The sequence below is a fragment of the Neodiprion lecontei genome, chromosome 2 (genome assembly GCF_021901455.1).
Source record: "Neodiprion lecontei isolate iyNeoLeco1 chromosome 2, iyNeoLeco1.1, whole genome shotgun sequence".
NCBI lineage: Eukaryota > Metazoa > Arthropoda > Insecta > Hymenoptera > Diprionidae > Neodiprion > Neodiprion lecontei.
This window is the reverse complement of record NC_060261.1, coordinates 5,645,288-5,669,358: the sequence shown is the minus strand read 5'-3', so window position 1 is coordinate 5,669,358 and position 24,071 is coordinate 5,645,288. Positions and strand designations below refer to the sequence as shown.

Genomic DNA, 24,071 nt, shown 5'->3' with positions numbered 1-24,071 from the left:
CGTATCTCGTTTTTCGCAATTCCAACAATATTCAAACAGTATTTTCAACGACACCCGTTTTACTCAATTTTTCTAGTCACTGTAAGAAATGAAATTTTTCTCAGGGTGTATCTAGGCTCCTAGCTAGCGATTCGCTCGCCATGCGCCACGTTACATTTTATACGTTCGAAAAGGAGGGTGTAGCTCCGTGCATGGTGGGGGTCGGCTTTGACCGGTCGCCGGGCGTCTCGCCGGTCAGTGTGCTAAGCAAGCACAGGTAGAGAAGAGGAGGAAAAGGCTTCCTTTGCTCGCCGGATCGCGATCGCCGAGTAGAGCGTCGCTTTGTCGTCGTCAAGCCGTTTACAAAGTCCGACTCCTCCGCTAGCTCGTCGTCGTCGACGTCGCTTCGCGTCGGCTATCCGACGGACCGATTCGGCCGCGTCGCGTGAACCTCGGTTTTTCCACCGGACTGCCGCAACCTCCGGAGAATAAATAATCTCGCCGCAAAACAAACGCCGAGGGCATCGCCGTCCGTCTGTGAAGGTAAGAAAATTGCATCTCCCATCAACCGTGACGATACTCGCCGTCGTTTATCGATACCTAAGCTCTGCAACGACGCTTCTAACCGTCGGGTTAGGAAATCGCGGTTCGGTGTTTTTGCTTCTTTTAAACCGACGCTCCTTTTGCTTTGGATACACGTAACGTGCGAAGACTATCTGCGGCGGAGTCATTGTTCAGTCTTATTCGTGACGTTCGACGGATCTTGATCCAAGATCATTGAGGATTTACGGTTTTACGTACTCGTGACCCGATTCAAGTGTTTCCTTCACTTCTCGACGAGGTATTGACAAAATTAAACGCTCAAATCATCCGTGCGACAATTATCTAATTGGGTATGTTTAACAGGTATCTGTGTCGCACGCTCAGAATATTATACTTTGATTTTCTTCGTTCGTTTGCAGAGTGTAAAATGCGGACAACGCTGTCCTGTCTATGTGTGTTTGTGTGTGTGATTCTGACATTCCGAAAGTTGAGAACGCAGTTCTGACCTGACCCAACACATCGAAAGTACAGTGCAGACTACACTTATATACTTACATGTACAGGAAGCATTAGAAATGAGAAGATATATGTATTACACGTATATACATCGATAAGCTTACGTTTATAATCGTCGATCATATGATCCGCACTCCGTAAGATTTACCGTACGAACAGCCGTATTTATCATTTGCCATTTCTTAGTTGAACCGTTCGTTGTTGCCTCGTCGCCATTTGAAGAAAGGGACGCTTGGCGCAAGAACGGAGCTTGAAGTCAGCACCTAACGTCGTCGCAACGAAACGTTGGAAAGAAAAAAAAAATCACGATTTTCTTAGTCTTGCAACGATTTTTAAGAAAGTAAGATTTCGATATGTACACTGAGAAAAATTTCATTTGTTACCGTAACTACAAAAATTTAGTAAAACGGGTATCGTTAAAAAAACTATTTGAATATCGTTGCCAGTTTTTTTTCTTCCCCTTTCTTCGCTCTCTCTCTCTCTCTCTCTCTTTCTCTCCTTCCAACGCGGTTGTAAATCCGTGTAACGCGACGGCGTTTCCACGTGTTTAAACGGAAACGACAGCAACGACGACGAAGACTGTTTTCTGTTTAGTATGTATTATCGATTGACACTCCCTACCAACCTACACCCCGTGTTTAGAGGCCACCCTAGTAATGCCGGCTTATTGTTGGTTGCCAGCTGACGTCTCGTCGCCTGGAATAACGTACGCGACCCTGGCCTCCGTTCCCTGGGTTCCACTACGACCGCTACTACGTACTACTACTAATAATGGGTGCGAACCGCGTCTTGATCCGATACAATCCTTTTCCCATGCGTTATTCATGCAAAACGTATCAACGCCTCTCACGAATTACAGGCAATGCCTGCGACTCGTTGTTAGTTCAACGATTGAAATTTCGATTGTTATTCCCTCCTTGCCCGTGAATTATTTTTCCTTTTTTTTTTTTCTTTTTGTTTGTTTAATTTTTTTCACTCTACGACTTCGCTCGATGTTTCGATAAAAATAAAAAAAATTACCGTCCCGTGTATGAATGTCGGTGAATTGTTACGGGGATTCTTCGTTTACGTGAAAAAATAACGGATAGTATATTGTAATTTTTTGGTTGTCCAAATTTTCGCGAAAAATTGAAATATAAAAATTGAATTCTTCGTTATATCCTTTCAAATATTATTATGCAACAGTTTTTGCGATACCTGATTACAATTGTTTGTATTTGAGAAAAAAATTTCCAGTTTACAATAGTAAAGTAGACTTTGAAATAAATTAATCGTCATTTGCAACGGTATATTAAATTTCTTTTATGTTCAATGTTTCGAATTTTATGTTTATTTTATTTATTGCACTGATAGAAAAATTGTCTGGAAAATTGAAATGATTTTTGACTGGAAAATTTTTAAGAGACGGGCAATTTTATCACAAAAAACTAAGTATACGAGTATATATATAACACACAATATAAACATATGTACAGTCATGTGACTTGTAAAAAATTCACAAGTACGGCGTTATCTATCCTATAATAATATCTATCTTTTTAGATGCCCGAATCGTGTCGTTTGCTCGTTATTTTTTGTAAAAAAAGTGATAGCTCATCGTTTGAGTAGAATCAAAAGTTATTTTCGTTCTCATCTTTTTACTATTACAATCGTAGAAGAAAAAAGAAATATTTATCTGACACGCTGTTTGTATTTTCATACGTATGCCCACGCATGCAGAGAATTCATTTTTAACGACGTATAATTGGTCTTTAATTCTTTGTAACGTATTTTTTTCTGTTTTTTTTTTTTCTTCCATCTTCTTAATAACCGTCAATAATAGCTGCCTCAGCAGCTTTTACTCTCGTCCGCAGCACACACATCTGTCTTTGACAAAAATTCGTACGTGCATAATTACCCTAGTCTTTCACTCGACCCGCGATCATCATATTTTGACGGAATTCTTATTTTTTTTTTTTTTCACACAAGCTGCAGAAAACCGAACAATTCTGCGGGCGAAAACTAATAATCGTATAATATACCCATGTAGGATATACAGATGTGTTTAATGTGTTTGCCTGTAATCAATTTCGCAGATAAGTATTATACGCAAAAGTAGCAAAAAATAAATGAAATCAAAAATAATTAAAAACAAATGAATCTACGTGCGTGCCTTGGTATGCTCTCTAGGTTTTCATGCGTCTCGATATGTGTGTAAAATGAAATATCTAGGTACGCACATGTCTGTTATATTATACACTAGATTGTATAAAAAAATCGAACATCGTTTTTTTTTTTTTTTTTTCAAAATTCAAATCGAAAAAAGAATGCTGTCCGAGTTTAAGCTCTTAATATTAATATTCAAAGGTGAATCATTGGGATTTTATATTTCTCGTTCGAATACTTTGGGATTTATAATAATAATAATAATAATAATAACAATTTAATATTATAGTAATAATATTATTTTTTATTTTAACTTTGGAATTTTATAACTCGTCAAGGCATTTAGCGTACCGTTGAGACCCGAACGTTTTTTTTATAGGGAATTTAACGCACTACAAAAAAGTTATGCCATCGTTTTGCGATAAATCTACTCTTTTAAAAGTTATTTAAAAAAAAAAACAGTCGATTTTTTTGACACAGTCTAATAATATACAACACGTATTGTTGTCGAGGAAAAAATATTCCAGTCTGCTTGATTAAGACCGACGTATGTGTAGAATATTATTTTCTTGTTGGAAATAATTTTTTTTCTTCTTCTTCCCTTCTTTTTCCCAGTCTGTATATAATCGACGCATCGTCTCTCCGTTGCATTGTATTACACGGTAACGTTTTACGTCTTACACGCAGTTTATTATATTATACACGAAGGTAGTAATAAAAGAAACGACGACGTTTGAAAAAATACAGATCGATGTGCGAAGGTGAGAAAAATATGATTCAGGGTACAATACGCATTGAAAATTAACGGTATAATAATACATTTACATAGGTATACATATAGTATGCGTAATTATGTATATTAATAACAATAACAATAATAATAATAATAATGAAACGACACACGGTATCCTTCGCGCAAAACAAAAACGGGCAAGTTTCATCGACAGTCGTGTTGTTTTCGTTACAATACGAATGTATGCACTTATGAATGTGTATATATGTATATATATTATAGCATGCAGGTATTTCCGTACGTAGAAGGGAAATAATAAAAATTTCTGTGACTCACAGTATTAACGAACACGGGCAAGCAAACGATCTTCGGATATTTTTTTTTTTTTTTCATTCTTTGTTCATTTTTTTTCCAAACCTTTGGACGATTTCAATTGAATTCAAATCGATCGTTACAGCTATGCGTACATAAAGAAATTAACGAACTCGAGAAGAAGAATTTCGTTTTACATACACCTTGGTTTTTTTTTTCTTCAAGTCAATCGCAATCGCATTATGTATAGATAGAAGAGTGTTTCAGCTGTGACAAAAGTGAAAAAACGACGTCTCGGAGGTTTGGTTGATCGTGACTCGTTTTTTCTTCTTTCAATCTCCGTGTGTAGTATGAATTTTATTCGTTCAAACTTGTTCAAGATGTATATTGTATACATATATTATGTATGTTGCATATACAGGGTGTCTCCTGATTTGAAAGACGCCTTACGCTTTCAACCGACCTAATGGTTTAATTGGAAAATGTGTCCTACAAAAATTTGTACGTTTCAGAGGGGAACGCGTGAAGAATTTTCTTCGCGAGGTCGAGCATCGCAACCGGTGATGCTGCGGAGGATGGACCAGTTTTTTTTTAAATGGAATCATAAATTTTTGATTCAACTCAAATATTCTTTATTCGAAAACGTACAACTTTCTTGGGAAATTTTTTTATAAAGCGAATAGTTGGTGAGTTACAAGAAATGAAATTCCGCGGGACGCGGAGAGGTTGAGACACAATGAATAGAATTACTAAAGCGTGCAGAGCAATTCCAAGGGCGATCCTTTTGAATCCACCTCCCCGTGTCTCGCAGAGTTTCATTTTTTCTTGTAACTCACGAACTATTCACTTCGTAAAAAAAATTTCCCGACGAAGTTGCACGTTTTTGAATAAAGAATATTTGAGTTGAAACAAAAATTTACGATTCCATTTAAAAATACCGGTCCATCCTCCGCAGCATCACCGGTTACGTGACCGGACCGCGTGAAATATATTCTTCACGTTTTCTCCTTCTGAATCGTACAACATTGGTAGGACACATTTTCCAATTGAACGATTAAAATGCAAAAATAAAAAACGCAACCGTCGGAGAACGTGATTGATTGAAGTTGATCGTACCGCACAGCGATATTTATTTGTATATTTATTTTTTTCTCAAATCAAACCTGCAGCAATATGAATGAGATTCGAAAACCGCACGATGTGATATTTTGAAAATTCACGAGGCTGAAGTTAGCAACGTTAACGTAACGAAACATCAGGGAAAAAATCATTGTCGCACAATTTTATAATGATTTTCTAGAAGTCGGTTCTTCAAAATAATGGTATCTTTTTTTTATCGTGGTTTACTAAATTTCAGACGTTCCCAAAGATGCGAAGTAACAATTTTTCCGAAACATTCATCGTTACACCAACGTTACTAAGTTTATTATCATGAAAACTCGTAAAAGAGCGAAACAAGGTAAACAATGCAAATACTGTAACAAGTGTCTGCAGATTAGCGACCGCATAAAGAACCTTATTCCGCATGAGTGGAAAATCCATCAACCTTACAAACGTGTTATGTATCCATTATACACATATAATATTATTATTTCATACATGTGTATATATATATCGACCAATGATTTTCCCCTCACTATTTTTTATTCCTTTCGCAATTTTTCATACAATTTTCCCCTCTCAAAAAAGCACTCTTCAATTTTTTCAGTATTTTATCTCCAGTCATGAATTTTTTTTGATTATTCAATCCCATCTAAAAAAAAAAAAACGGTATTTTGTCAGAACTTTAAGAAAATTGTCAAAAATCTTACTTCCCATTCCAATCATTTTGACATCTGTCTCATAATGAGATAATTTTTTCACTATTTTTTACTTACAGCACTTTAATCATTTTGTACAAAGGACACACGATGTTTCAATGTTCCGAAAACTTTTCTTTCAAATCCCCAAAATTTTGTACAGAAGAAAAGAATTCCAAACATTCTGTGCAGAATTATTGATAATTTTTTGGAAGTTAACGGATCGTTGAAACGTGGTGTTCTGTTTGTCCAAAATGTTCGAGGTGCTTTGAAAAAACAAAAAAAAAAAAAAAAATAGAAGAAAAAATCGCGGAATGTTAAGTAAGAGTTTTTGAGATGTTTAAAAAAAAAGCCGATTTCGTAGATGGGTTTGAATAATCATAGAAAATTCACGATCGGAGATAAAAATTTTAACAAAATTCAGAAGTGCTGAGTTTGAGACTGTTAAAATCCGTACAAAAAATTGAGAAGAGAATCAATGAATCGTGAGGAAAAAAAAGAAATCATTGGCAGAGTTTACGTGGAATGCTCCATATATACATATATATATATACTACTTGCGCGTAATAATCGATACCCACTAAACGAGTGATAATTCGCAATACTAACAAAAAGTAAACTAATAAACGTAACGGTCGTGGTTACGTGTAATATATGACACGTGGCTTCGTGTTACGTTATAGCCTCCAGGTATGTTTGTAATACCATGTGTCTGTTATATTATACAGTCACCCGCGACGACTCCGCGTACGGTTATTCATAATTGAATTATAGTCAGGTTAGGTATTATCTATACTTAGTGGATAACCGCGTCCTTGAAATCGGCGAGAAAACTATTTGCGACTCTTGCAATTTATACACTGAGAGAAATTTTCAGTCCCGGTTACCGCTCGGTCCTTAACTACTTTCATTTTTTACCACGATCGAAAAATATAGTTCTAGGTAGAAAATGAAAATTAGTTTTCTAGCCGTTATCGGAAACTCTAGTATCCGTTACTATTCTTTCTCATTACGATCGCTGTTGCTATATTTTCGTGCAACTGTTGCGAAAATTTAACGCTCGTGCAACGATAAATTGACGTTAAAGCCTTGTTTGACTAAAAAAGTAGAGTAAACCTCAGAAACTGATTTTGCTTCGCAATAACCAAAAAATGATCGACGACAGCGCAAAATGTTTAGGCGTACCTCGTTTTTCGGTAATTCCGACAATATTCAAACAGTTTTTATAACGATACCCGTTTAACTCAATTTTTCTAGTCACTGTACAAATGAAATTTTTCTCAGTGTATGATCGAAGAACGGTATATATATATATATAAATTTCAGTTTTAATATCGCAATTTACTTACACGTCGTTGGAATTGTTTATATCAAGTAATTAAATCGTAAGAAAGGAAAATAGTATCGTTAATTATATCGCAACTTTAGAACGACTTTAAAGCAGTCGAGTTTGCTAAATAAATATACATGCATAAAAATGCAATATCTTGCTAATGCTTTGTTACTATTTTGTTGCCGAATTGTACGTAACTTTGTATGATATCGGCGAAGTAACGGATCTTTCGAAAATAACGTCTAATATAATAATAACAACAACAACAACAACAACAACAACAACAACAATAATAATAATATATTGACCTGTAGAAAAAAATGTTGACGTTGACGTGAGTGGTTGACCCATTGCAGTTTACTTTTATAGAAATAAATCAGCGATAATGTATGAATTTAGGAAAAATTAGGAGATTGAAATGTATAATTAACCACGTGTTTCTGTAAGAGTTAGGTGCACGGTGTAATTCTGTCAAGTTGAAGCTTCTTGACGACGATCGGGGTTCGCGTCCAGCGGCAAGAACATCGGCAAACAACAATTATCGCGGTTAATTGGTCAAATTAAACGTTGAGGCCTGCACGCAGTTCTCTGTCGGTGACGTTGACAAAACGTCGTCGTATAATAACCGACATCACAATCGTGTCGGATTAACGAGCCTTGTTTATTTCAACTTTAACAATCGTCTAATTAACTTCCTCTCTCCTCCTCCTTCTACTCGAAACGCGTCTTCAGGCATGGCTATTGTTGTTGTTGTCGTTGTTGTTGTTACACCGGTCAATTGAAAGGGTGGCTCATGATCAACCGCTGAGAAATCGTTTGTGATCCGTAATACGGTAGACTCGTATCACGATCAGCTCGAAATTTTCACAACGTTGGAATAACAAATATAGGCTAATTGCCAGACGGTTTTTTTTTATTTTTTTTTATTTTTTCTTTGACCAGTTGTCATCGTCACTTATTGAACTGAAAAAGAATCTCGTATCAGCTGATGTAATTGTTTGTGAATTTGGCCAACCTATGCAGTACAACGTACGGTATAGTTGATTGAATTCGATAAATTTTGAAAATATTTCCAGTGATTTTGCACTCTTTTTTCCTTCCTCAAGAATCTTTCGATTTTTTTTTTTTTTATCACGTATAACGCAGCTCAGCTGCACGCGTACATAAATATTCAAACGTTTGATATAGTTTCGTTTCCGCATCCTGTACAGAGCTTTGAGGATGATATTTTTTTTTCTTTCACTAATCGCGAAGTAAAAACAGCTTTTCTTTTTGGTCGACGTGATTGCGAGAAAAAAAAAAAAAACATCTCCAAGTATCGAAACTGGAGTAAATGATACGTAACCGTTTCACAGAATGTAGAGGGAAAAAAAGTTGTTCTCCGAATATTTAAATACGCGTCGTATACGGAAAAAATGTATAATCAAGGATAAAATCGCTCGAAAAGTAAACCTTGAACTTTGATGGAATTCTCTTTACTCGTACATCAATTTGATCGGATATTCTGCGAAAATAATAATTCCACCTTGTATGTGTATAATTAGCGGGAAATTCGAACTCGATTTGTCTGGGAATGGAATCATTCCCACTGAATTTAATTTATCGTATAACAGTGTAAAATCGTAAAACAAAAACACGTGGATGGTTTACACTGTTTGATTCGAACATCCTCTGCTCGTGATGTTGTCGGTGTATAATTTTTATCACAGTCAGGTTGGTAGGTACGCATGTACAAGGTACGACATGGACGATCGTAGGATCGGTACACAACAACTGATTGTGAGAGGAGAGAAAGGCTGCACGTGATGCGATTGGTTCCTTTGACTCTTCCCTCTCCCTCCCTTCGTCCCTCCATACTCCCCCTTATTTGTGGCACAAGGTTATGCAACCCGATCAGCCGTCGGTGCAGCGGCATGTCCATACATCGATATGAATCACAAGCCATAAGGTGTCGAGACACTTCACGTCAGTACCCAGACCACGGTGTTACATATGTAACATAGGCCTCGAGGTTTTTGACCTGGATTTATAAATCCAACGGTCGCCCCGAGGCGTCGCATTATTTATATATGTATATAATTATGCATATACAGGGTGTCTCCTGATTTGAAAGACGCCTTACGCTTTCAACCGACCTAATGGTTTAATTGGAAAACGTGTCCTACAAAAGTTTGTACGTTTCAGAGGGGAACGCGTGAAGAATTTTCTTCGCGAGGTCGAGCATCGCAACCGGTGATGCTGCGGAGGATGGACCAGTTTTTTTTTAAATGGAATCATAAATTTTTGATTCAACTCAAATATTCTTTACTCGAAAACGTACAACTTTCTTGGGAAATTTTTTTATAAAGCGAATAGTTGGTGAGTTACGACAAGAAATGAAATTCCGCGGGACGCGGAGAGGTTGAGACACAATGAATAGAATTACTAAAGCGTGCAGAGCAATTCCAAGGGCGATCCTTTTGAATCCACCTCCTCGTGTCTCGCAGAGTTTCATTTTTTCTTGTAACTCACGAACTATTCACTTCGTAAAAAAAATTTCCCGACGAAGTTGCACGTTTTTGAATAAAGAATATTTGAGTTGAAACAAAAATTTACGATTCCATTTAAAAATACCGGTCCATCCTCCGCAGCATCACCGGTTACGATGCCGGACTGTATGAAAAATATTCTTCACGCGTTCTCCTTTTGAATCGTACAACTTTGGTAGGACACATTTTCCAATCGAACGATTAGGTCGGGTGAAAACGTGATGCGTCTTTTAAATTAAGACACCCCGTACATACACATACGCGATTTATTCGTGGTGTATGTATAATGCCGTAGGTACGCAGCCCATTTCGCACTCTCCACCTCTCTACACCTCCTTCTCCCATTCTCTCGACTCAGCTGTACTCCGATCCTTGCAACTCCCATGCTGCATCCCTTCCTCCTTACCAGATCCTCGATTTATACGTATCCTCCACGCGATGTCGCGGAACAATACCTTCTCCGACATCCGGAGAATTGACCAGAGGCTCGAGGCAGGTAGTCGGTGGACACGTTTCAGCTGGATGGATGGATGAATGGATGGTTCGTTGGGTGTGGGCCATGGAATTTTCCACCAAAACGTTCTGGCCGGACAGTCACCGTTGGCATTCAACTTTGGCCTAGATAGGTATTGCTTAACGCACGATTTAACAAATGGAGAAAACGAAAGATATGATTTTCTGGGCGTTTTAACGTCGTGATGACGCATGGCGGTGGAATTGTACGCGTGTAAATTCTACGCGAGACTCGCATGCTTTTCCATTCGCGATATCGGTGGTGTCTCGAACGACTCCGTTAATTACTGAATTTTCATGGTACACTCGAGTTGGTGCGATAAAAGCTGGAAATTTTGTAACGAATTGATTGATTTCCGACGAGATTACCTTGATTTTACGAAAAATCGTTATTTTGCGACTTATTTATACCGTTGGTTGAAATTTATTTAGTACGTACTTTAACTCCTTCAAAGTCAGTAATCTAAAGTTGTAAAATAGTGATTTGTTGCTCAAGATGTTTCGTTGTACGTTATAACGTTGGAAACTTCAATCTCGTGTTTTTTGTAATAAATTTTCAATCAACACGTGTGAGACATGAAAATTAATGACGTTCCATAAAAATGTTTGCTTCATTCCCCGATATATCGGACTTCCTTCTCATCGTACATTTTACGGAGTCGATGCCGTCCATATTGTTATTTATACGCTATAAAATAATAGTCAGAGAAAATGTTGAATTTGGGAAAGTGAAAAGACGTTATATTCCATCTTTTATCATAATAGTTGATGCATAAATTTCTTCTATTTCCGACCTGCCTTCGTTTACTTTGAGGTGCAGGCTTGTCGCTTCTTCACCTTCTCGCAACCTTAACATCGCCCATTTGTAATAATTCACCTTCTCACCTCTCTCTTCTTCTCTCCGCTGCTTCAGGGCATATCGTGTCAGTCGAAGTTTCATCAAAGAGAATTCTTTGAAAGTGGGAAAATCCAATGATCCGATCGTTTCTATTTTACGTGTACCTATATCACGTGTTTATACGATAAGCTTTTATTACCCTCTTCTCTTCTTCTTCTTCTTCTTCTTTTTCTTTCTCTTTTTATCTCCTTCTCTTTGACGGATAACGTCCGCGTTGACAGCAAACCGCGCAGGATCACAAAATATGTTCACTATCCACATAGTGGCAAAAAAATATTACGGGAAATATCGTATTTGCAGTTTTTACGCGGTCTTCTTTTACAGTAAAGAGAAAAAAAGTAAAAGAAGGAACCTGCACCGACCGCTTATCGACCGGAAATCAGTCTGTAACTTGAAAACTTTTATTAAATTATAGTTGTACCGATCGATCGATCGGTCACACAATTCATTTTTCAACCAACGGGGAATGGAATGTTTTTAGAATTTCTAACCCATGTAAACTGCTGCTATAAGTAAAAATGAAAAAAGTAAAAGGAGGAATCTGCACCGACTGTTTATCGACTGGACGTTAGTCTGCAACTCGAAAATTTTTATTCAACCGCTGATAAACCGATCGATCGAAGGGTCGTACGTTGTATTTTTCAACTAACGGCGTATGAAAAGTTGTGACCCGTGTAAATTGGTGCTAGAGTATAAAGAAAAAAGTAGGAGCAGGTGTTTTGTCACACGATACAATGCAGAGGCTGTTGGCTGCAGCTGCACCGACGTGTTGCACCGATGATCATCGTTTCAACGGCTGGCAGTATCCAGTTTCCCATATTCGTCCTCGCCCCGTTACACTCTGACCTGAAAATGTACGCTTTTGTTGAATTTTCCGTTGCAGTTTCGCACCGCGAACTTTCACGGGAATGCCAAAACATTCTCTCGATTTTATAACACGTTCTTAACAAACTGAAAGTAATTTCTTACAGTCCGTGACGATTTTTAATTTTTTTTTTATTTTTTTATTTTTTCTACCGTAACTGAAAAATATGTTACAGTCTGGGTAAGAAATGAAAAACATGATTTTTTTTTTAACGATTTCGATAATTTGATATTGGTGCGAGAATTCGTTGACGAAAAATCTTTGTTCAACCGAAAGAAGGAATGTTGTAAACTGAACAACTATTATTGAATTCTTTATACAGTAACTATTAAAGATGAAAAAAAGAGTAGATAAAAAAAAAAAAAAAGAAAAAGGAAAAAAAGTGGCGTCCTTTGAAATACGCCCAAGTTAAACAATGTTGAAATTATACGATAATAAACTTGCGCAGCTGTACAATAATTGTATGAAAAAAAAAAAAAAATCACCTGTTTATCACCGTTATTATTAAATACCTAATTGAAAACTTACCGCAGACGACGCGACTGCGTGGAATTGATGCAACGACGAATATTGCAATTGTCTCTTTAATAGTCTTTAAAACGTACAACAATTGGTTGGACAAAAGTTGGTACACCTTGAACATCGCCAGACAATTATTACACAGCCGTGCGCATGCGGCAATTTTTTATATATATAAGGTGCAATAATAATACATATAATGCATACTACAGCAGCTATGCACATGCACAGATCACTTTGTGCCGCAGGTGGAACGATATATCGCTCGTGATGGTAATAATAATTATGAATTATCGACGACGGTAGGTTTTCATCAAAAATTCGATCTATGGAAACATTTATACACGTGCGATTAATCGTACGTCGTATCTACGCGCGTACACGTAAGTTACGTATTAAGGGGGGAGGAAAAGGATACGTGCAAAACTGAGAAGAACGTAATGCGGCAATATTCTAATACAACAACAATTAGCTTACGTCTTATCCCGAAAATCGCAGCTATTATTATGGCTATTTTTAAACTTATGACAAAACAAGCCGCTTGCGAATTGTGGCGGCATCTTCTCGTTCCCGTGGTACAAAAATATACGCAGCTCTGATGTACGTTGAAAGATCTCGAATTATTTTCCCGGTTGTGTAATGTAAGGCAGGGATTAAGTGTATATATTATATATATATATAAATGTAATAAAATACCTTACTTAATAATTACTTAGGTTTACACAATTTTACTTACATAACGTAACGTTGGTCAATCATTTTTACAAGATCATTTTCTTTATGTAAACATATCGCAAAGATACGCGGGAATAGTTGCAGGAAATTATTGTTGAAAAGTTGACAGATTATTCACTGAAATTTCGGTGATTAATGTATCTGCGTAAAACAGGCAGCTTTAAACTGGCCATGAGCCAGCCCTCAAATTTTTCATTCTCACATTGCAGGTTTCAAGTTCATAGAGTGAAAAAAAAGAATAATATCCGATTCGAATTTCAAACAATAAATTCGGGTTCGTGATTAACGCTTTCAAAGCTCTCGGATACCGTGTTACATGGTGATAGGACGACTTTTTTTATTTCGCACCATTGCCAATTTTGCAAATTTCATTCGAATCCATTCGTCCGTTCTCAATGTATCGTCATTTGTATTCGATTTTTTAGAATTTTGTTGTTTAAATAATTAAAAAAGTTCCGAACCGATCAGAGCCAAAATCTAATCAGTTCTGAGTTTGTAAAAGCCGCGTCTGTTGAGATCAAAATCATTGAAATCCGGTAACTCGTTTCTCAAAGTATCGTCGGACTAAAAATTGATCACACACACACACACAGAGAGAGAGAGACGTCCATCTGAAAATGATGAGAGGTGATTCTCTAATCTTCAAAACGTGGACACGACTTTTCATTATCGAAGTAATTACAACTTCGTTTTTTCCCTGAAAACAAAGAAACGGGAAGTTAATTCCGTCTTATCGAGATTCAACGTGCGTAGAATAATAATTAAAATCTGAAGAATCCAAACGACCATTTTCTCTCCCCCTCCCGTTGCCTCCGTAACGGCATTGAAACGTAACATAAATAACGTAACACGTATCGTCAGTGATATATATACTCGTATATTCATCCGTCAGAAATATTCACGGATTGATCATATTTTCATCAATTTCTGGGATCGTTATCACAGAATTGTCACTGCAGAGTCCGATCGTTGATATTGCCGAGAGCTGTTTGATTTCGAATTTATATACACAGTGTACAATTATCTATCTACACACGAACAACGTATGCATAGATAGAGTGTTTACGAATTCTCTCTCTCTCTCTCTCTCTCTGTCAATACACACACACACACACACACATACACTCCTACGTATTGATCAGACGCGCGTTTTAATCGCGCATCGAGGCTTCTGACAATTTTAATCCGCGAGTCGCGAGATATTTGACAAAGACAACGTAATTCCTCTCCCTCTCCCTCCTCACCCCCCCCTGCATTACACCGAAACCCAACAATTTGGCGCCCGTGCCCATGCGTGTCACTGTAAACGAGGTTCATTATCAACGTCTGGATCAACCGATCATCCCGAGGAAGACTCAAACTCCTCGATCGGCCTTCTAGCCGTGGCATTGATACGCATACCTCTGTATCTGTGACGTAACTACGTATACGCCGACCTTCTCTCCGCTCGTGCGAAAATTTTTTCAAATATTCTACACACTGAGAGAAATTTTTAGTTACTGTTATTTCATTTTTTCCTATTTTTTTTTTTATTTTATTATCCTATTTTCATTTTTTTTTTTACCACGCCTTGTTTGACTATAAAAGTAGAGTCAACCGAAGAAACTGATTTTGCTTTGCAATAACTAAAAAAGGATCGACGATAGTCATTTCTTCGATCAATCCTGCGCTTTTTTTCAAGTGTGAATAATTAAACTTTTCTTTCAAATTGCCAGACATCTTATATCTTGGGTTAGTTTAATTTGCCCGGATTCATTTTTATCGCACACTAAGGATGTTGTTTGATTAGTTTTTGCTTTACTGTTACCCGTGAAAATAACGTAGAATTCCGGAGATTTTTTAAACGGTTTTTCCATCTTCGTATTTATTTAGCCTAATATATGGAGAGCTTCCGATGTGCAGGTTCATCTATTGAGCCTCTTACTCTCTTGGATAAATTTAGCTACCGTATCGGATTATGCATCGAAGATTTACAAAGCTTATATTTGACTATCGAAATGAAATAACGATAAATCCGTTTACAATTCAGTCTGTAAAATCCTGTCGTATGAAAATTGATCGGATAACAACGGAGATTCATATTTATATTAAGAACGATACGCGCAACGGGTTTTATTCATTACGACATTTCACTCATTAAATTACCGATACAATGAACTTCGTCTGGAATGAAAAGACGACTACAAGTTGATGAAATACATGTCGCAGACTTTACATTTTGCCTCAAGGAAACCGTCCTAGAAATTTTAACAAAATTCATCGTCCAGATCTCGGGCATCCTTCTTCTCGGACGATTATACAGTCCATTCATTCTTAAGTGGCCATTCAAGTATTAACTAACGCTTGAACAAGGGCACGCCACTCGTAGAAACGTTATCAAATGTTAATCTATAGTATTAGGCATTCCAGGCAAGCTTTAGTTGACACGGGAAATTCGAAGGGCGTGCCGAAAGCCAACACGAAGCCGCCTGCTTGAGAATAATCATGAAATTTCCTTAAAAGGAGTTGTTAACAATGCAGGAATTGCTCGATAACAATATCTTGGCAAATGTAACGTTTATTGCATGGATTCAAGAAGAAAGACAATATAAAATGTATTTAATACTCAACGAATAATGAATTCACGTTTTATTTAACACGTTAATAATGTGTGTTAATAATTAATAATAATAAATATCTAATTGAGCATAGGAATAAATTGATCAGAATGTAACTTTGAATGACATTTCTGACATTTACGGGCTATTAATCGATTTATCAATAAACTTTTGAAAATACTTTAGCTAACGTTAAGTGGAATGCAAAAATTTCCAAAAAATACGTTAGTTAGTATACTTTAATGGCTCGAAAGTATCAGATTCGAGGTTCTTTCAATTCCCAAGATGGTAGGTACACGAAACATGGTGAAAAATTGCGAAACCAAAAAAAAAAAATTTTTTTAAACATTTTTTTACAAGATACAGGCGATGTATTTCAAATTAACCGATTACAGCATTGTACAGCAACGTATCAAGAATATTTTCTAAAAATTTCGGTTTTTTTTTTTCCATTATTCCTTCAACTTTTGGTAACACCGGAAAGTCAAAAACGCGAATTTCGCTAAAAAAAAAAACAAAAAAGTAAAAAAAAAACTCAACAGCGTTACCTGCGGAAACTCGTAAACTAACGAAATCAATTTAATCTTCTGACAACCGAGCTACAACCGTCGCCGCAAAACAAATTTTTTTTTTTTTTTGAAACGTCACCGGAGATTTGCCGCCAACGGCTTAGTTTTTAATATTTTCCACCGAAATTTTATAGAAACTATTCTCGAAACGTTACACTGCAATACCGCAATCGGTTAATTTAAAATAAATTGCCTCTGTCTCGTGAAAAAAATGTTTAAAAAAAAAGTGTCTTTTTTTTATATTTCACCGAATCAACGACACTCCCCCTCCTTTAGCCGCCAGACTCGCGATCACTGATCGTAGAGCCAGCCAGTCTCGGTTGTTACTCGTAGTCACGTTGTTACCTGCACTCGATTCCCTTCGGAGTAGTCAGTCAGTCACTCCGGAAACTCGAGTCATTCGCTCAGTCAGTCGTTAAACTTCTGTTGCAGCAGCTAGCAGGACGGAGTTGCCATCCCAGCGTCTCCTCCACATGTGGACATCTCCGTCCCAGCTTAGGATTGGCCGAGCACCCAGAAAAAAGATCAATCTGCATCCCTAGTCCTTGTCGACAAGGATTATACAGCCGCGATGGATAACCCCGACAAACGTACACCGGGGACCAAGCGCAAGTTGTCCTTTCTTGGATTTGGCAAACGGAGCTCGGTGAGTTTCATTTTTTTCTTCTTTCCAATATACGTTGTTACACGTAAGCCGAGTTTTACGGTTACTTAACTTTTCCCTGGGTTGTATCCGTTTCGAGCCTACAACCCTCCGGAACTTTGTCTTAGTCGTCGAGGTATTCGCAATTTCTGCCGCAAATTTGATAATTTTGAAAAATAAAAGGGTCAATTATTTATAACACTTACATGCCTTACATTGCTTTTGTTCGCGGCGCGAGTTGTTGAAGTTCAGAATTATTGTTAAACTATTCGCTTGTTATTGTTGTTGTTGTTGTTGTTGTTATTATTATTTTGTACACCGTATCGTCCAATCTTTATTTTCTCGAGATATACTGCATTTTATTAAATAATTCTCAAGTATTGTACGTATGAAATAGGAGGAAAATTTTCCGACAAATCGATTGCCGCTATTTATTTTCTAGAATTGTTCGCGCGTTGCGAGAAATACGCAAAACGTGAAAAATAAAAAAAAAAAAAAAACACACACAATTTCTGAAACATGTCCGAAATATCTCAAAATCGTTCAAAAAGTGTTTGTTTTTTTTTTTTTTTTCCGAATTTACACAGACATCGAAATTCGCAAATATAGATTATAGGTTGAAGGTCTTTATTTTTTTCTATCAATGCGTTACGCGTAGACACGCGTTGTTTTTTTTATATACGTTTTGAAATTATATTTATTCGTATAAAAAAAAAAAATAGATTTTCGCCAACCCTTTTATTTTCTAACGTCAAAATTAAAAAAAAAAAAAAATGTCATTTCCGTTATTACTTGTAAAAAAATTACGCCGCAAGGATCGGATTTATTTTATTCCTCATTCTCATTTCTTGTTATACCATCTTCATTTGCGTCCGCGCGTGCATGAAAAATAAAATGAAATGCACCAGTATTTATATTTGACTCGAGAATTCGGTCGGTCGTAATATCGGAGTTTGATACAGAATACGGTAATATGAGTATATAAATTTTATGTGAATGCGTGCGTGTGCGCGCGTTTGTCTATAAGTAGGTATAAACGGTTTGCGGAACGGTTTATTGGAGAGTTTATAACTGTTGACGATACAAATCCGAATTTAACGAGCTCGCGTGCCGCACGATTCTTATTCTTCGTCTTCTTGAGAGTATTATAGGTATATATATACATATGTATACATTTATTATATAATACACAGATACTGTGCAGTCAAGAATTAAAATGAGGAATTTATCATAATATATATAATATATAATATTCGTTATGCTCGTGTTCGCGGTGTAATAATAATAACTATATAATAATAATAATTATATAATATAAGAGATTCGAGGTATGGATTTGTCTCTTAGTATAAAATACGGAGAAGAAGCGCAAGTAGAAGTAATTGGAAGAAATAATTGGTTGAAACTCGTACGCACGTACACATGTATAATACATTTGTTTGTCCGCTTGTGCGTATACTCGTCGATGATTGTATTGAGCGCGATATAATTTGACCGAGTGACGATTTTAATTACCCGAAAAAATTTACGCCATGGTTTATAACGCTTGTGTAAAAAAATTTAAAAAAAAAAACACAAACAAGTGAACCAAACGAAGGAAGTAATAGAATAAATAAAAAGAAGGAAGAAAAAACTTGGCTAAACGAAAATTAACCAACTATCATCAACGGGGGTTTCCATTTTACAGTTATAATATTATTTCGTACGTACATGGTAGAATTGAGCTAACGTAACGTACAATTTCGTAAATAAATCATTGATTTTTTTTTTTCTTTCCACCGATTCGAGAGTTTCGTTGAATTGTGGTAATAATCAGTATACTTGTCGATGACGGTAAATTTTCCCCACGTTTCTGCAGTGTTGAACATAAATGGGGGGGGGGGGGATTAATAAATAAATTCAACTTTCACGTATCTTGTACACGCGCGAGAATGAAACCGATCGATTAATTATTATTCAATCAATATGAGATTCGTTTTTCAACGTACACGTTTCAACACAAACACGTCTGCCGATGACGATGTAACCAATTTCTTTTTTTCTTCTTGCTATCCGCGTAATAATTAATTACCGTGAGAAAAGAAACAAACTAAAAAGAAAGAAAAGGAAACTCGGTGTTCGTTTATAATACGAAACGATTTTAATCGTCGTTCGAATCGTAAGATCGTCTCGTGGAAAAAAAATCTACGATATTCGAATTCTTCGTCGTTTTAGCAAGAAAAAATAGAAGAAAAAAACAAACAAACAAACAAACAAACAAATTGTAACCTAAGGTTTTTTGTACTGCACAATTCGTGTAAAGTACAATGAATATGAACCTGTAATATTCAACATGTATAAACAAAGACCGTTAAAGGAGAACAAGGACGATTAGGAGCATATATATATACATATATAATATATATATTATCTTATATTACTTTATATATATATATGTGTGTGTATGTATACGATACTGTTTGTCTTAAGCACGTGGGATCGAGAGATCGAGAAAAATCTCTCAAACGCGACGTGATTGTAAAAATGTGCGCACGTATTGGGTTAAGGCTTTGGCGTTTGCCCTTGATCGTATTTTTTGCAAAATTTGAAAAGCCGTTTTTCTATCCCCAATTCTCTTTTTCTCATTCAGTCGCGATGCTGTAATAATATTATATACTGCGTTATTGTATATTCAACTATGTACATCTTTCAATATTATACATGATATAATTATATTGATTTTATTTGCAAACTTCTGTGCGGCGAAATTTTCGTTCGTTGTCGGAAGAAAGAGAGGAGAAACAAAAAAAAAACAAACAAACGAACGTTAAGGCACAAATAAAAAAAAAAAAAAAAAAAGTTGCAATCCGCGTACGTTCCGATTTAATTTTGCTTTTGTTTACGCAATATTCATCGAATCGTTTTTAAACGCTGCAGGTAAATAAACTCTTTTTAATTTACAGAAGTTTCGTGTGCGCGCGCTTGCGTTTCGATTGATCGGATATCACAACGTAAGGATTATAATATTACAGCTAACGCGAAGACTCAATTTTATGGTTAACGTATACCTATAAAAATCTAATCGCATAGATAGAGAAAAAATTTTTATCTAACGCGGTAAGAAAGTTGAATGAAAATCGATATCCGAAACTGATAACAACAATTACGTTGTAACAAACGAATGTAAAATTGAAATTCTATCTCTGTTCCTGAAATACAATTCTTTAATATACAGATAAACGTAATATTTATACATATATATATATATATACATGATATAATACGAAAGTTGGGCGAAAAAAAATTGCGCGAACAATCAAGCGACTGTATTTTTCTCTAATGTTATCACACCGGGTACACTGTAATCAGATAATTCTTTGTAACCGATCAATTATACCTAAATTATGGATTATCGTTAGTGTCAGGTGGAGGAGGGGGGCGACAGTTTAATTAAAAAAATTTTTTTTTTTTCACTTGCTTTCATGACCAGTCGCCTTGTTGTTATATTAATACAACATAGAATTGCTTCTACTTTTGCTGGCTAATTGTATATCTGTGACCATGTATTTGCAAAAAAGGGGGGAAAAGCAAAAAAAAAATAAAATAAAAATAAAGATGTAGCAGCGGTGCGGATTAAGCTCGTATCTGAGTTTCGACGACTGATAAGGACTCAGCAATGTTACACTAGGAGCCAAGGGAATTTCCTACAATCTTCTTCTCTTTCTCTCTCATTTTTCTTATCTCGCTGCAGGAAGTGGCACTTTTTTTTTTTTTTTTACATGTTTTATTCCTTCAAGAAAGGTTGGACATATCCAACGGGATGGTCGCATACCTGGAAAACCTGGAAATTTCAGGGTATTTGAAACGGTTCGTGGAAAACCTGCAATTGTTTTGGAATTTTGAATTTTTTAAATGGAAAAAAAAGAAAACTGAAAATATCAGTTAATAAGCTGAACGATTCAGGTTCTAGTAAGTTACTAGAACTGGGGAAGATGTTTGGTAGAACTGGGTTTTACGTTATGGAAAATCTGAAAATGTCGTGGAATTCTTTGTTTTTTTTTTTTTTATAAATAAATATTTGCGTTATATCGTTACAATAACTAGGAAAATTTTATTAAAACGGACATCGTGTTACGGTTTAAATATCGTTGAAAAGTCATTTCTCGTTCATTCGTTTTTTTTTTTTTTTTTCTTGTCATCCCTACCCAAAAAACTAAAAATCATTTATCGTTGATAGTGCAAACATTGAAAACAGTTAAAGACTGTACAGCAACGTATCTGACCTATAGAATTAGAAACTTTTTGTTTTGTTGTGGTAATATTTTTTTTCAATTGTTTTATTTCTTCTTCTTCATCTTCTTCTTTCTTTCCACATTCTCGTTATAATTACTATAGGCAACGTTGTTTTAATTTCGTCGTTAATATACTTACTTTTGACACAGCTATTATCAGTCGCTTTTGTCATTATATACTCTCTGCTCCGTCTAATATTCACTTTAGTTATTCGTTTTACGCAATTTACTTACACGCTCAAAGTGTGTCAAGTTATACGTATACTATTGTAGATTTTATACGCGTACGTGTATAATAATACTAGTAACAATAACATGTTCACGTACAAAATTTGTAACTACAGTCATCGCAAAATCCAATTATGCGTGTATACGCATAATTATACGTGGTTTCTTTTCTTTTCATTCTTTTTTAATCAACACCAAACCCAACGGAAACTTGACAAAAAGGCTAAAATTTTTTCCTCACAATCGTTACCGTTATCAAAATCATTGTTGTATATGTCGTTGTTATCGTTATTATTGTTATTACACATGTCACAGCTGCAATTTTCACACAACACATTATTAATACGTGTCGTATTGCGTCAGGTTTATAGTAAGTCGACATGTGTTTATTGTGCGTTTATATATATATATATATATGTGTGTGTGTGTGTGTGTGTGTATCGTGTATGCTTGTGTTTTTTGACGATGTTAAAAAATGTGTAAGGAGTTAAATGGATGGTTGACACCAAGCGGCGGTGGCCGCCAACCAACAATCAGGCCGTGCGTTCGACGGTGTCTCTCACCGAGGTCGTTTTTATAATATTTCAAATCGCAGAACGAGAACGCGGGCAAATATACGCAACATTCATCTCCTCGATCGTGTTACGTCCGTGTTTCTTGTTTTTTGATTTTTTTTTTTCTTTTTTTTTTCATCTCGTTTCGTCGTTTCAACCATCGCGATTTGACGGAAAAAGAAGAGAGAAAACGCGGGCGAAAAATCGCGCCGCGTTTCCTGTTCCTTTTTTTTTCGTTCCTTTCTGTTCTTGGTATTTTTTTTTTTTTCTCTCGCTTCTTTTCCTTACAGTCTTAACCCTTCCGTTAACGATCTATTTGTATACGGCTTACGTATGTATGCGTATGTACATCTACGTGATAATTATTAGGACGATGAACAAATATGTATTTCACAATTGCGAACCCTGATGTGGTCTGGAAGCGTCGTCGCAAGTTGGTACGGAAAAATCTCGACCATTGCGCGATGATTGATTTGTACACCAAGTAATTCGTAACATTATCAATTCCGGCTATGCCGGTAAATGACGTATGTGCCAATATATATATATATATATATATATATATATGTGTGTTTATGAAAAATACCGTGGTTTATGAAAAAAAAAATTTCCCCGTTGTACCGTCATCATCGTTATTACTTAATTAATTAGCGCGAATAGATGTTGCGATACGTGTTACGAAAATAAGAAAGAGGAAAAAATTATTATGTGTTAAAAATTTTTTTCCTTGTTGAGAAAGTTCTGTTTTATGATTGTATTTTGTACACACACACATATATATATACATATATATATTATACGATACAGTATTTGAAAAGTCTACGCTGCTGGCATTTGCGGCTAAGCTTATACGATTAATCGCTCGCATTCCGCGGTACGAAATTGATTAACATCTTTTATTGCGAATTGAATTCTATCGTACGATGAACGGTTATTGGTGATTGGATTCTTTATTGTTGTTGAGAATTTACCGTGCAACGTGTCGATGAGCCACGTGCATTTATATACGGAGAGACGGGTGTTATCGTAAAGGTAATTCCACCGAGTTGGCATTATTGACGATTCGTTGTTTGAAATAATTTATTCTTGGTTTTTTTTATTTTTTTCCTATTTATTTTTGTCTCATCATCGCCGAACAAAGCGACGAGAATTCTAGTTTTTATCGCTGATTTATAGTGGATCGAATTACTTTCAATATTACTTCCGATGATTTCTTGCGGTTTCAAAAGCGTTGCGTTCCAGGGTATTTTCAGCGAATTTCTGGTTTCATGGAATCGCCGTACACGCGGTGAAAAAATGATTTAAAATTACTTGGAATGCTGGGAATAAAAATATCGAAAATCCAAAACAAAGAACGATCGAAGTGGTGAAATTTCACCGAGCCAGAGAAATTCACGAAACGGAAAATCTTGGATCATTCGGAATTTCGACGTTTCAGATTTTTCGATTTTCAAATTCGGAATTTCAAACCCGCCCGATTCTCGGGATTTTTTCACCGCTACGTGTATGTTAGGTGCTTTCGAACGACTAACGCAGTGATTTTGAATAGTAACGCGATAAAAAAAAAAATACTGGAATTACAAAAGATGCGTATCAATGCTTCGTTTATACGATCACCGTAAAACGGTTGAAAATCAAAAATATTATCCGTAAATTCAATCAAACAGATTTTCCTCGTTTTTCAATAGCCACAAAATATTCAACGATGCCGACGCGACAGAGAAAAAGTGTTTGCAACAAAATTGTAAAAATTCATACAGTATTCCAGCTGTAAAAATAACCCATCGTAAA

At 36.0% G+C, this 24,071-nt stretch overlaps 1 protein-coding gene across 4 annotated transcripts in view; it reads left to right on the top strand.

The window, feature by feature from the left end:
• LOC107226644 (band 3 anion transport protein) overlaps window positions 1-24,071 on the top strand; it is a 57,977-nt gene that overhangs the window by 6,740 nt on the left and 27,166 nt on the right. For 2 of the 4 annotated variants that reach the window (XM_046732616.1, XM_046732613.1), the window contains exon 3: window positions 17,017-17,230. The exons of 1 other annotated variant lie outside the window; for it this stretch is intronic. In XM_046732616.1, coding sequence (XP_046588572.1) covers window positions 17,156-17,230 — 75 coding nt within the window. In that variant the 5' untranslated portion in view covers window positions 17,017-17,155. The remainder of the gene's footprint in view (window positions 1-17,016; window positions 17,231-24,071) is intronic. One more of the 4 variants, XM_046732614.1, reaches the window with a different exon arrangement.